This window comes from Botrytis byssoidea, assembly GCF_014898295.1.
Source record: "Botrytis byssoidea strain MUCL 94 chromosome Unknown BBYS_001, whole genome shotgun sequence".
NCBI classification, from domain to species: domain Eukaryota; kingdom Fungi; phylum Ascomycota; class Leotiomycetes; order Helotiales; family Sclerotiniaceae; genus Botrytis; species Botrytis byssoidea.
This window is the reverse complement of record NW_024065842.1, coordinates 822,861-836,465: the sequence shown is the minus strand read 5'-3', so window position 1 is coordinate 836,465 and position 13,605 is coordinate 822,861. Positions and strand designations below refer to the sequence as shown.

The 13,605-nt window shown below is 42.1% G+C and overlaps 3 protein-coding genes across 3 annotated transcripts; all 3 read left to right on the top strand.

Moving 5' to 3' along the window:
- Positions 1–1,002: 1,002 nt before the first annotated feature.
- Positions 1,003–3,412, top strand: EAE97_000252 (uncharacterized protein). The gene is made up of 4 exons (XM_038870762.1): positions 1,003–1,127; positions 1,262–2,701; positions 2,855–2,938; positions 2,985–3,412. The coding sequence occupies exons 2-4, from the start codon at positions 2,273–2,275 to the stop codon at positions 3,258–3,260; spliced, it is 789 nt and encodes a 262-aa protein (XP_038738123.1). The 5' UTR covers positions 1,003–1,127; positions 1,262–2,272; the 3' UTR covers positions 3,261–3,412.
- A 4,482-nt stretch (positions 3,413–7,894) lies between these two features.
- EAE97_000251 (uncharacterized protein) lies at positions 7,895–8,356 on the top strand (the record flags this gene model as incomplete). The annotated part of the gene is made up of 1 exon (XM_038870761.1): positions 7,895–8,356. The coding sequence occupies one exon, from the start codon at positions 7,895–7,897 to the stop codon at positions 8,354–8,356; it is 462 nt and encodes a 153-aa protein (XP_038738122.1).
- Positions 8,357–11,863: 3,507 nt separating this feature from the next.
- Positions 11,864–13,338, top strand: EAE97_000250 (uncharacterized protein; the record flags this gene model as incomplete). Its single annotated transcript, XM_038870760.1, has 4 exons — positions 11,864–11,984; positions 12,037–12,086; positions 12,147–13,278; positions 13,334–13,338. 4 exons carry the CDS (start codon positions 11,864–11,866, stop codon positions 13,336–13,338), a joined length of 1,308 nt encoding a protein of 435 aa, XP_038738121.1.
- Positions 13,339–13,605: the final 267 nt, after the last annotated feature.

The following is a 13,605-nucleotide window of genomic DNA, read 5'->3' as shown; positions in this document are numbered from 1 at the left end:
ATCCGGAGTTAGACATGCAAACTTTGCATAAATGGTACATATAACTCTTACAGACGAATTCTCTTTTTGCAGAATGATAAGACAATCTAACATAGTTTGTGATGCATTAGCAACTGTTCCAAACTCTTCCTTTGAATAGCATAGGAGACACCGTACAGATCTCTAGTACTGGTAGATCCCACTTACTTTTGGAAATGATCAACAATTACCAAGTTATGTACACTCAAGTACCTAGGTACATGGATTCGGCTCGGATTATTTGTTCAACCCCGCATCCCCACCAACCCCCGCACGTAGTCAGGTTTAAATGCTCGGAGTACAAACTACAAGTGGAGACACTTGCATGGCAGGAGACAAACAAGAAGCAGAAGACAGTACAGGCACAACGGCTCTAATAGCTTGGCTGTTTTTGACAGTTAAACCGACCTCGGTGCGAAATGTTGTTAGATCGGGGTTGAACTACCGGTAATTTTACCTGTTCCTAGATTGCTGCCGACTATATTACTGTAAGCTTAGAACTAACTATGCACAGCAATATCAAGCGTTTATGCTATAGCCATTGAAGTTTAAAACAATGCTGACATCGGAAAAAGGCTCGATGCGCACCAACCTCGTCAGAGGAAGCTGAGACTAGCCCCCATCACTTGCTAGGTGACTACAGTACAGATTTATCGTACGAAGTCGCTTGAATAGCGGTAAAGCTTTCATACGCCCCTCCTACTAAATAAAAAGTTGGCTTATATGGTATTCATAGCCGGCGCTTAAAATTTGTAAAGTCTCTGTTGGTCACTCCGTCGCGGACCCTGAGACATACGGGCCGAACAAATATTGAAACAGTTGCAATTGTTGGCCATTTTGAGTGGGGTGCATGTAGCGTTGGCGGGGTGTGAATATAGGCGGTTACCATTTTAGATCATCCTTAGTAAGCGGCCTCTTCACGCGTCGCCATTATCGTCCGAACTTTCTTGTTCGAGAAGCTCCTACAATGATGTCCGATATATTTTATTCTCACTATAGACTCCTAGATTGTTTGAGTTTCGAAAAACATCGAAGTTCAACATCATTTGGAAGTATTCCCGTACAATTGAAAATGTCTCAAGCGCCATCATTCTACCCATATGCGACAGGTACGCCAGCCCAGCCAAGATCCCACATTAGTCTTACAATTCGACGATGGAAACAAGTCGTTGAGAGCTTCTTACACAAACGCATCCAGCATCATAAAACACGAACTTGCAGAAGCTGACGATCGGCAGTAAAGATACGGCCCCATCCTGCCGTTCCGCGCGCTCGAGCTGGTCAAGGATTTTAGGGCCTTTTGATCTACATGATCGTGAGCTTCTCTCGATCCAAACCTACATGCCGGAAATACTCCAACACGAATGCGCTTGGGCGAGCTTTACAATAGCATTTTTCGTGTCGTATTTATTTTCCTGGTAGTGCTGGGAATACTGACATTTTTTTTGATCCGAATACTAGTTCTTAGAGTTAGATGTTGGAGGCAGTGCAAAGTTGTCAATCGAGCCACAAGGTGTCCTCGTACAAATGACAAAGCTGTGATATATATAGAGCTTCATGCATCATAACTATCTTAAGAGTTACGATTTGTGGTTTGAAACGTCGACTATTCCTTAGCACTGCCGCTGTTTAGCTTCTCTGCTTATCATCGTACTTTGTACTGTTATTTTCGCTCGTCATCCTCTCACCCCCCTTTGAAGGCTTCTAGACCCAAATTCGCATCATAATGTGGCGCTGGGCATAGACGAGTGGATGATGGGGTTCAACCCGAAGCATACCTCGTGAGATCCCTAGCATGAATAGCCTTAAGTGTCGGGTTTAGGAGTCGAATCCTAGGGATACTACCCAAATCCGATCGATCCGGAAGGTGAATTCCACCATCAAAAATTTGGGCACGAGAATTTATAGAGAGAATGTGCTTTCTAATTGAGTAGCCTGAAAACAAGTGGCGGGTATTCATTGGTTATGAAACCTTAAAAAGAGCTATGATTGGGAGATTGTACCACTGTCATTTACTATTGGATAACTGTACGATGCAAGAATTACTCGCGCTACCGCAGCCTCAACTCAGAGGTTTCCGGGGGGTCTACAATGACTATGGGTCGAAAATTTGCGTTTTGATGGCCACGGTCTCTCAGCATACTGTTGGAGGTATTCCGGGTGTAAAGATGGATTTCTCTATATATGTAGCAGGTGTTCGAAGTATATTGTTTCCATCATCAATCGGATCATTACCACTGAATCAACTGTCTCAATGTCTATGCCTACGTTCGTGTGTGTTCCTGGCTTTTGCCACACTTCAGCTATATTTGATCCCCTCAGAACCCTTCTCGGTCATTACGGTTATCCTGTCCTTCCAGTTCAGCTTCCATCAGTACTTACGAATGGAAATCACGCGTCAAACGATCCTGCGCAGGATACTAGAGCAATTCGAAGTTCAGTGTCACATCTTGTAGAAGCAGGTCACGATGTCATTTTGGTCTTACATTCTTATGCTGGTGTTCCAGGCGGTGATGCTTTGCAAGGCTTAGGGAAAACAGAGAGGGCACAAAGAGGCCTCAGAGGTGGAGTTTTACGGATCGTTTTCGTCATGGCATGGATTGTGCAGGAAGGGTTTAAAATGTGCGAAGAAGGAGACTATAGTTCTTTTCCACCATATATGCAGCATAATACAGCTTCACGTGTAAGTCAATCAATCCACGCTTTTTATTCCGCCGGATTTTTTTTTATGAGACTCGCGATTACAATGTAGTCGAGAGGTATTGGTTCCTCATTCCAGCTTGGATTTTTGCGCTTGTTCTGTATTGAGTTCTAACTTACGTTCACTAAACGATAGAAAAAGGCTGTTACTGTGTCTATCCCATCTACATCGGCAATTCAATACTTTTACAATGACCTACCGCATGAGCACGCCGAATATGTAAGTTATTCCAGCCATATCAAAGCATCGTTGACTAACCATTCAGTATTCACACATCATGCGCCCCCAAGCCACATCGGTGTTATATCACAGAACGACAATGGCGGCATGGCGCACAATTCCCACCACATACGTTCTGTGCCCACTAGATAACGTATTAACAGATGCATACGCCCGACTCATGCTTAGTTCGGCCCAGGAATCAGGTAGTAATATCGATACTATAGAGGTATGCGAGGGGGCGGGGAGTTGCTGTTGGTTGGGGTCCGGAGCCGATTCGTTCGCGAGGATCTTAAGGCGGGCCGCAGGAGAGTTGGTATGAGCGCGTAAGGCAACGAAGCATGGATCGGCACTTTAAAATGCATGTAAGATTGGAATTTGGCATTGGATTTAAATGGACGGAAGGTTGGAACTTGGAATGGCGGGGACGAATCTTGGCGTGGAGGCGGAAATCTTTTGGGGTCGGAGTTTCGGTTTACGAGACGGACATTATATCATTGGGTAATTAACATTTCATGTGGAGTTCATATAAAAAGTTTCAAGGCCATGGCCGCCAACATATCGCGTTTATTGCAAAATCTCTGATCGAATTGGGCCCAATATTACGATAAAAGAATACCTGCCATGCCATGGTCACTTCAGCAGCGGCCTAGAAATACTTTGACCCGACTTGATACATATGATCGTTCTTCTCAGTCTGGAACCCCAACCCATGCCATTTTGAAGGAAATTTTCTGCCCAATATCATTTTCTTCCTTGTATGCCCATCGTCTCTCATCCACCCCGGGTATTACCCAGGAATTTCCGCACCAAGACTCTTAACTTGGGTATCATTATAAAGACTCTAATCTTGCAATTCTTATCTACAGGAACAGTTGCGGCATTTCGTGAAAAATTAGCAGATACAATCATCATCAGTCATAGAATCAGTGCCCAACTTTTTGAGTCGAAGCCGGATCCGGCTTTCTTTAATTCACTTCACTTGATAAATTGATCTCATTATATGTATGAATTCTGTTGAAGACATTCAATGTGGAAATGACCGCGAATATTAGTCATCCTATCACAAAATTTCGGGTATAAATCCTAAGACTTCATGATAACCTCCGAGAGTAAGACTACAACGCGTGGCAGTGGCGAACGATCCTCGTTACTCCCGGATCTCCCCTTTGCTCGAAGAATTCATACCAAAAAACGCAATGTCGAGAGTCTTCCTCGTATGATTCTCGGATGAGGTCACAGAGGCGAAAGTAAGGACAATGGAAGGCTGGAACTTTTACGTTGAGATGGGATCTTTGGGCGTGTGTAGGGTGCATATACAAATCACTTCAGGAACAGTTGCTTCGTTATATAGAGAATAGATAGTTTCATGTTTTGACGTGATTTCTTCTGATCAAATAACTAAACTTAGTGAGCAATATCCTCCACCTATGCAAATTGACGCACACATTCAACATTACATGGTCAATTCTCAGTCTTTACTTGGACAAATAATCAATAGCGTCCTTGCTTGAGTGATTGTTACTGCTGCTAGTGCGCCTCGCGGTAGATAATATATTCTCGTCGGGGAGTGTGAGTGCGATCAGTGGCATAGAACGAGCCATGAAAGAGTGCAGACTGACATCTCTTATTTATTCAAACATTGATTTCCTTCCATTCACATGAATTTTTGAAGACGAGACCTAATGATTTCGCACAAATGATCTATTCAAGAACTGCAAATACATTTTGTTCATTGTCGGCACTGTTCAGAAGACAGTTTTGTTCAATTGTATTGTCCATTTACCCTTCTGACGCATTCGCAACCACTAAAAAGCATGTCAACAATCCAAGCAAAACTTGCCAAACACTTGTCAAGAATAACAAGAGCCTATAAAATGATTTTTGGCCTGTGGGTGCTTTCAGGCGCCCCCAGGCAGCAAGAAAAGTATCTCAAAGGTGACATACAATACCTTTATCATCCAGCACGCCCCACCGAGACTCTACTATATATACCGTGGTAAGATTGTTTCCCTCGTCCAAACCGCAAAGGCAGCAAACAGGCTTGTTTGCCCAGGTCAAATGCGGTTTGGCGGAGGAGTTAACACGCCTGGTTCGAATCGAAAAAAAACCCTTCCGGGGGTTTCCTTACCGTCCCTCGAGGGACGGTAAGGTTTTGCTTTAATGAACCACTTTATATATTTTTGTTATCTAGATCTTAGAATACCGTTTGAGGGGTCGATGGATTTTTTTTCTGTTTGGATGCTTTCATTTTTCGGTGAAAGCGGTGTAGCGGAGTGAATATGAAGAGTAGTGACGAGACTAGATGGGATGAGAGAGGGGTGATTGGATGTTAGCGAGAATTTGTGAAGTGTGATATAAGTGAATGGTGGACTTGACCACACCGTTACTGACGTAGCCGAGATGTGTCTGGAACTTGAAATGCATACTCAATGATGAATGTGTGTAGTTTAGATGTAGATAGAGATGGTTAAATTTCAATAATTCTATCCTGCCTATAATACCAAGAGGACAGGATTTATAAATTGAGAATTAGTGAAGGGATACGGGATGAAAATTGAATGTTCGAGAGAAGTGATGGAGTCGAGATTAAGAAAGGCAGGGAAAGGATGAACGGATGGTAAATTTTGTCACTGAGATTCCATATGCTCAATGAGTTTTAAGTTGTTTCATCTAGAAAACTACTCTTGTTTTTGTGATTAGATGATTGTGGCTTCAAGTTTACAATTTATTTTAAAACCGCTGATGATTTTGATCTCAATACATCTATCCGTATTGTTTGAAAGTACTGTATGATGGACTTCAACGGGCATATGAGGGTACGAGTACATTCTAATAATAGGGAAAGCAAGGGGTAAATTCGAGCGGGAGACGGGTGACTTGTAGCGATGGGGAACAAGATATACCTGCGATTAAGATTGTATGTTCAACAACCAAAAGGATAAGGTAGTGGAGTGTTGGCCGTATTGGTTAGCCCGGTTTCCCTTGATAATTCGGAGACAGTGATCATCTCAAACTTTTGGCTCCTAGAAAACACGTATAAATACGCAGGCTTCTACAGTATTTACTCTCTGTAAGGGACAATTTTCAGATTGCTTTAGCCATCAATATACATCAACTATACCGTTCGCTCTTCCTCTTCTTCTTTCTCTCTTTTTTTGTGATTGCCAGCATGCTTCGTAAGGGGGTGGAGGGAAATCAAACTAGAGGCGAGCTTCCAGTAGAACCTTAAATGATGGAGCTATCTGCCCGTTTTAAATGAACTTAGTCCCAGGCGAGCCGATCTCCCTACTCACATGAATCTGCAGAGCCTAATTTCCCACCTTTTTCAAAAATCATGATGCAGACATCTCGCCTGCCCTCCTTCATCACATGATCCAATAACGACTACGATGGACAGTCAATTTTCAGATGATTTATCGAACGTGTCTTCGATTTGGATCCTTTTCAATCATCCTCCCTAAAGAACGTTCTGTTCTTTTTCCTGAGGAGAGGGCGGGTTGAGATGGGACATTCCCCTGTTTAGAATTCCCCTAAAAATCCTCGCTTAGTGGGGGTGCTACAACGCAAGTGGAATAGTCAACTTTTCAAGATTTCGCCCGACCGGGTTGGATTCAGATGCAACAGTAGATGAAACAAAATTTCTCTGTCTATTATATACTTATTCATATGTATCAAGTATCTATGAACAAAAATTTGTCAGGCTTCTTCTCGGCTGTCCTGTTCATCAGGAGTCAAAATTTCAATTATTAAACTATCAAAGATGTTGCATTCCGACTTCATCAATTTTGTCATTTGGGGTCAATTTCCGATCGTGATTTCCACCTAGCAAGTGGTTACTGTACATCATACTTTGAAAGCAAAATAGTAGCGATGGAGTCATGACGCAGGAGACGACGAATGAACGCGGGTGAAAAGCTCTTCTATTTGATTTATAATTTGTAAGAAATTTCACATATCATGAGTCACTAGTAGCAAACAGTACAGCGGAAGTATACACCTAGTACAAACAATTGATTGTCAAAATGCCAATATCTGTACTACCTTGTAAAAACTGCCTCCATAATGGCTCTTTTTCCTGGATTAAACACCAGTCAATGGGAAATTTCTTGCCCCTTGATCAGACTGAGATTATAATCATGAATTGTGGTTTATCCGTTGAGGTTAATGGATTCATTCAATTCAAAAGCCGGCCTCCGGAAAAGAATTATTAGAGTAGAGGAGAAAATCACTTGATCCAAATACGTGTGTTACAAAATGTTGTCAAAAACATAACAAGATCAAACATCACAACAACCTGGAAGTACCTATATATTCCGCCATTCGAACTAAATCTAACTACGAGAGAGACCTCTGGAGATTGTCGTGAACTTGAATTTCAAAGGCCGTTTAAGTATTTTCATGATTTGATCTGAACATTAAATCTATTCTGAAAGCTGAAATTAGCGTTAACCTAGAGCTCGAAATGGTCCCGGAAATCGAGGTGATCTTGAACATTGAAGTTATCTAGAACATCTACAATCAATTCAAACATCACATTCCTAGAACAGTCATACCATCAAAATTCTATTCAAATCGAAACATATCCTAGACTACAGTCCAATAATCCACTTTTACTGCAATAACAGTGTTGTATGACACCCTCTTTATTCTCCGCTAGCTAACTGGTTCGGGAAGGTCAGCCTAAGCAGGCCATTTCCATAATCAGAAGTAGGAAAGAGCGACAAGGGTAGGAAATAAGTCCAAGAAGTTAAGTGCTCTCTACTTCATCGATATCTTTCAAAAAATCAAAATCAAAATCAAAATCAAAATCAAGAACAGCAAAAAAACATGTTACGCATCATTCATTAAGCCAACATCAGACGTTGCACACCAAGATTACGATCTCAAGATACCTGTTATCCAGACTCGAGATATTTCAACGGCCACATACAAATTATTTTTTCGATTACAGCAATGTGTCAGCGACAGTGGGTTCAATTTTGGTGCGGCGATTTACGCTATGCTGAAATCCGCTGCGACCAAAATCCAGCCGGTCGGTCATTCGAGAGTTGTGCCACTCGCCAGACTACAGAACAACCAAGGGATGCGAGAGGCCCGATGGGACATTACGATCCAGCCATATATCGCTGTCCAGGAAGGTGCATCGATTGGGGAAGTATCCCTGGTAAGACGTTTGGCAGCGTGAAGGACGTGATATTAGATAAGCTCACCTGGATTCCTTGCAATGTGCAATGGCATGACGCAAATGCCGACCATCTAAGCAATTTCGCTCCCAATCTCTGTCCTGAAAGGGCTTCAAGAAAAAGATTGTCTATGATTGCTGAGCGTGCTCAAAAGAAATTGAAAGGTAGGCTTGGTGAAGTACTCTGCTTTGAATCTCAGCTTATCGCTGACATCCGACCAGTGAAACCCTGAAGATATCATCGCCAAGACTAGCGACGTTGTCGACTGCGATTCTTCGCCCAGACCTTAGAAATTTAGAGATTGTTTTTCTTTTGATGATACGAAGGCGGCGAGCAAGAAAGTACAATCACGTGTAGTGGAGAAAGCCCATGGAAATTCGCGATGAGGAAATGGTATGTACAAAGTTTTTCCTTCACGAGGTAGCGCCATCACAATGTTCGAATAGAATGAGCAGACTAATATGGAAACTCCAGGTAGACATCTCTGAGATCCCAGACAATAGGGTGCGCTACAAAAAGTCTTTTCCGGCCAGAATAGCGTGCTTCGAGAGTGTTGCGACGGAAACCACCTGGATACTTGAGACAGAGAAACGAATATAGATTCTTTGAGTCCTGCTAGAGAGTATCCCAATGTTTTAGATTGCAGTCGAAAATAAAAGCTCTTAAACTACTGTATCAAAAGAGAAGAATCAAGCTATCAAAATCGTTAATTTCACTTTGGATTGAGTAAAGTTCAGACATTGAAACTTCACATTCACCACTTGGCAGGGAGAAAGCCGATATCCATCTTTTCTTTCGATATCAAAGATTGCAACGTAGAGTATAGTATGTCTTCGCAATACCAGTACGACAAATTGGTAGTTTTCAATCGATAGATCTCACGTCATTTTGGAATAGGTCTTTTCTCTACCGCTATGATCTCTTTGTCACCGTGTATCAATCGTCATGTTTTAAAACTGTGTGTATGCCCCGCATGAATCCGCCGGCAGATTCCGTGGTGGAAGCCATGAAAACTCTTTCAGGTTTCTGATATTGGTAGAGCAGTAAAATATTTATTCAGAAAGGTTTCTCCTAATTCAGACATTCTGTAAAGATATGAACAAACACAAATACTTTGGATCCTATCTGGAACACAAATTCAAAACTTCACTCCAAGCACTCACTCAGAGATCAATCTTGTCAGGAGGTTCGCGTCACCAAACGCATGAATAAACTCTATCAGATAAGCAGGTACTGAGGCGAAACCAGACCATACCATTCTAAATGTGCGGTGATAAGTTGTGGATACAGTACGAGTGCGGGGATGTCGACCCACAAACATTAAGATGCTCTCTAAATCCTGAAGGGCCATTGGAGACTTGCAAGAACTGGCAAAAGGACCCAAAGCTCTCAGTCACCAATAAGTCAGGAAAACGTCCGGCATGTACTCAGGAGGATGATGAATGGGTGGGAGGATCTAGCATGAGGCTGTCGGTAAAGACCCCAAGTAAAAATAAAAATACGAGATAATAATTCGGCATAGACGTGATTTTACACCATCAATCAATCGTTGGATCCAAAGGATATCAAGATATAAGCTGAAACTGGACAGCCAGAAGTTTTGTGGCGGAAATGATCGTACAGAGAATGGCAAAAAGCTAGAGGTTATATCAATTGCCCAAAGTATCTAATAGTGGGACCACAAGAATTTCTGTACTTTCTTTGAATGGTGAAATTCAATATCGGAATTCATGTATTTTACATGCTTAGCAATTGAACATAACGATACCTGTCATTATTGAAACAATCTACTCACTCTCAGAAGTCGACTCTCTCTAACATTCTGAATATTTCGCTGATATGAGCCCACTGCTCAAACACTCCCAAATGAAATAGTTCTGACTTAGCTGTGACAAGCCAGTATCTAAAGGACTTCACGATAAGATTCTATCTATTTAGATAGGTCGTTCAAAGATGAATATCCGGGACTTCCCGCAGAGTCAAGTTGGTGCTTAAACTAGAACAAAGAAACCGAACCTAGGCATGGAAAACTTTTGAGATCCTTACCTCTGCTCTCTGCTATAATTGCTGTTAGAATCATGTGAAGAATAATGACGAAATACCCCTCATGAGATGCCTATATGACACGCAACGGAAGTGTCGCAAGTTCCCGTAGACACCATATGAAGCTTGAGAGGGGATGATTCCTGAACTCGAAAAACAAAGGTTAACTTCGAAGCTCATTGTCGCTAGAAACGAGGGAATAACCTTCACTTTCAAGCTCGAGTAAACCTACTGAAATGTATACGATCTCGCAGACTGAGCTGGATATTCGGACTTGTCTCCGATAAAGAAACTTGAACACCAGGACGAATGGCCCTCGATGACTTGGGCTGGACCTAACAACAATAGCCTGGTAATGGAAGATGCCTGGGGGATCAAGTTAATAATGAATCAAGCAAACTAGAGTTGTATTCACCTACTCAGCAGAAACTTGTAGCTTTCCGAAAATTGAATATTTCCAATTTCGGATTAAAGTTGACCCACCAGTGATTCATCCACGAAATAGATATAGAATCGTTATTTACTGCCAGATTGTGACTTAGACTATCAAAATGGTACAGTGCAAGAAATCAGCCGTGAGGCATGGTAAGAGGAGCTTCTTTGTTTTGGTGAGAGCTTCATAAGACATTATTTCAGGAAAAGCAAACAAGAAAGAGTAAGATCACAACGACATCCGAAGAAATCTGAGGCCTGGTCTTATACAAATTATATAACTAAATATTTTGAACAAAATATAATATATGAATTCTATACTTTGAAAGTAAAAATAATAACTTGAAATAATAATTTAAAATAATAACTTAAAATAACAACTTGAAATAGTGATTTGAGATAATGACTTGAGATATCATATTACACTACAATACCACTCTTAGCCTAATCGTCACAATTTCAACAGAGCGATGCGGATGAAGATGCGAGAAAATCTCGGAGTGCTGCAATGCCTTGAAACCACGCAAAGAAGAAACGGTGATAGATATTTGTAATGGGGTGAGGTAGGGCGAGGTGAGGTGGGATGAAGAGTCATACAAAGCTGGAAATATTATATCGTGGACAACCGTTACTGAAGAGAGTCATCTGGTGTAGAGGCTCTATACAGCGCAGTAGTGTATCATAGATGGCGACCATCTCCTCAAGATAGAGATTATATGGCGTACTGTAGGGTTGGCAAAAGCAATCATCGAAGAAACTGATGTCACTGATGTATATCCTATTGTCGGCATCATCATCATCATCATCATCATCATCATCATCATCATTGTCAATGTGTTAGAATGTAGGTATCATACCTACCTAATAGATGCTGAGATGCATGCATTTTCATATAACTAGAAATATTAAATTGAAACATCAACCTCGTGATATTATCATGATTTTGAGAGAATGTAAAAGTTTCTCCACTAAAATTCAATCCAGTGACGTTTTTCCTTCCTACTTATTATTTTACCTACACTCACACTCACTTCGAAAGTTCCCGACCCCTCGCCTAACCTTTACTAGCACACTAAATTTCTTCTAACCACCACCCACACTCTGACCCTAAGCCCACGTCACAAATACGACAAAGACAAGTCGAATAGATTACATCTTGACAACTGTAAATTGCAGAGTCAACGGATATTGTCCAACCACTTACAGGTCAAATCATTCATAAAGGTCAAATTGTCTAAGTGGTTTTGTCTCATTATCCGCCAATATGAGTGACGCTCAGGCAAATGAGGCCGAGAAGAATATCGAGATATGGAAGGTGAAAAAATTGATTAAGCGCCTCGAAGCTGCGCGTGGAAATGGAACCTCCATGATTTCTCTTATTATTCGTAAGATGTCACGTCGATATACTATTTGCATACTCTCTAACATATCATGTAGCGCCAAAGGATCAAGTCTCCCGTGCGGCGAAGATGTTGGCAGAAGAATACGTATGTTACCGCTTTTTCTTGATATCTGCCTATTATATACTGACTCAAACCTGGATATAGGGTACCGCATCGAACATCAAGTCTCGTGTAAATCGACAATCCGTTCTTTCTGCTATCACGTCTACCCAACAAAGATTGAAGTTGTATAACAAAGTCCCGCCCAATGGATTGGTTGTTTACTGTGGTGAAATTTTGACATCGGAAGGAAAGGAAAGAAAGGTCAACATCGATTTCGAGCCCTTCAAGCCCATCAACACATCTCTCTACCTTTGCGACAACAAATTCCACACGGAAGCTCTTGCTGAATTGTTGGAGTCTGACCAGAAGTTCGGCTTCATCATCATGGACGGAAATGGAGCCCTCTTCGGTACATTGAGTGGAAACACCAGAGACGTTGTTCACAAGTTTTCTGTCGATTTGCCAAAGAAGCACGGACGTGGTGGACAATCTGCTCTTCGTTTCGCGCGTCTTCGTGAGGAAAAGCGTCACAACTACGTCAGAAAGGTTGCCGAATTAGCTGTACAGAACTTCATTACAGCAGATAAAGTCAACGTAGCTGGTATTATCTTGGCTGGTTCTGCCGACTTCAAGAACGATCTCAACCAGTCTGACTTGTTCGACAACCGTTTGGCTACAAAGGTTATCAAAGTTGTTGATGTTTCTTATGGTGGTGAGAACGGATTCAATCAAGCTATTGAGCTTTCAGCCGAGACACTTAGCAATGTCAAATTCATCCAGGAGAAGAAGCTCATTGGAAAGTACTTTGAGGAGATCAGTCAAGACACAGGACGAGTTTGTTATGGTGTTGAGGATACTTTGAAGGCTCTGGAACTAGGTGCTGTTGAGGTCTTGATCGTTTTTGAGAACCTCGAGATCAACCGTTGGGTGTTGAAGGATAGCAATGGTGTCCAAACAATTCTTCATACTACTAAGCAATCCGAGGCCTCAAACCGAGAACAATTCATGGACAAGGAGACTGGCCAAGAAATGGAAGTCGTTTCCTCGGAATCGTTCTTGGAATGGATCGCCGAGAAGTACAGAGATTTCGGAACAACATTAGAGTTTGTCTCGGACAGATCCAGTGAGGGTAACCAATTCGTTAAGGGTTTTGGTGGTATTGGTGGCCTCTTGCGCTACAAGGTCAATTTTGAGCAATTGGCCGAAGTTGATGACGATGATGACTACTACGACGGTATTTTATAAGCATTCATAGACAAAAATTAACTTCAGAGACTAATATAATATAGATTGACAGTTTGATGCCCTCGCATCGGGCGAGGAGCCAACTCCAGTCGAACCGTCAAGCCAAATTCTGTCACACCGCCCTCGTGCCGTGCAACAGACGACCCCAGCGCAGCCGGCTTCCCCAGCTGGCTTGGGACTAAGAGGGAACACAGGGAATGCCCGTCCCAGCCCTCTCCGGTCCGTCATGACGGCTTCGTAAGTCGGAGAAACCATATTTCAGGTATGTGATCCATTGTTGATCGTTCTGCACCTTTTCTAACAAATTCGTGCAGAA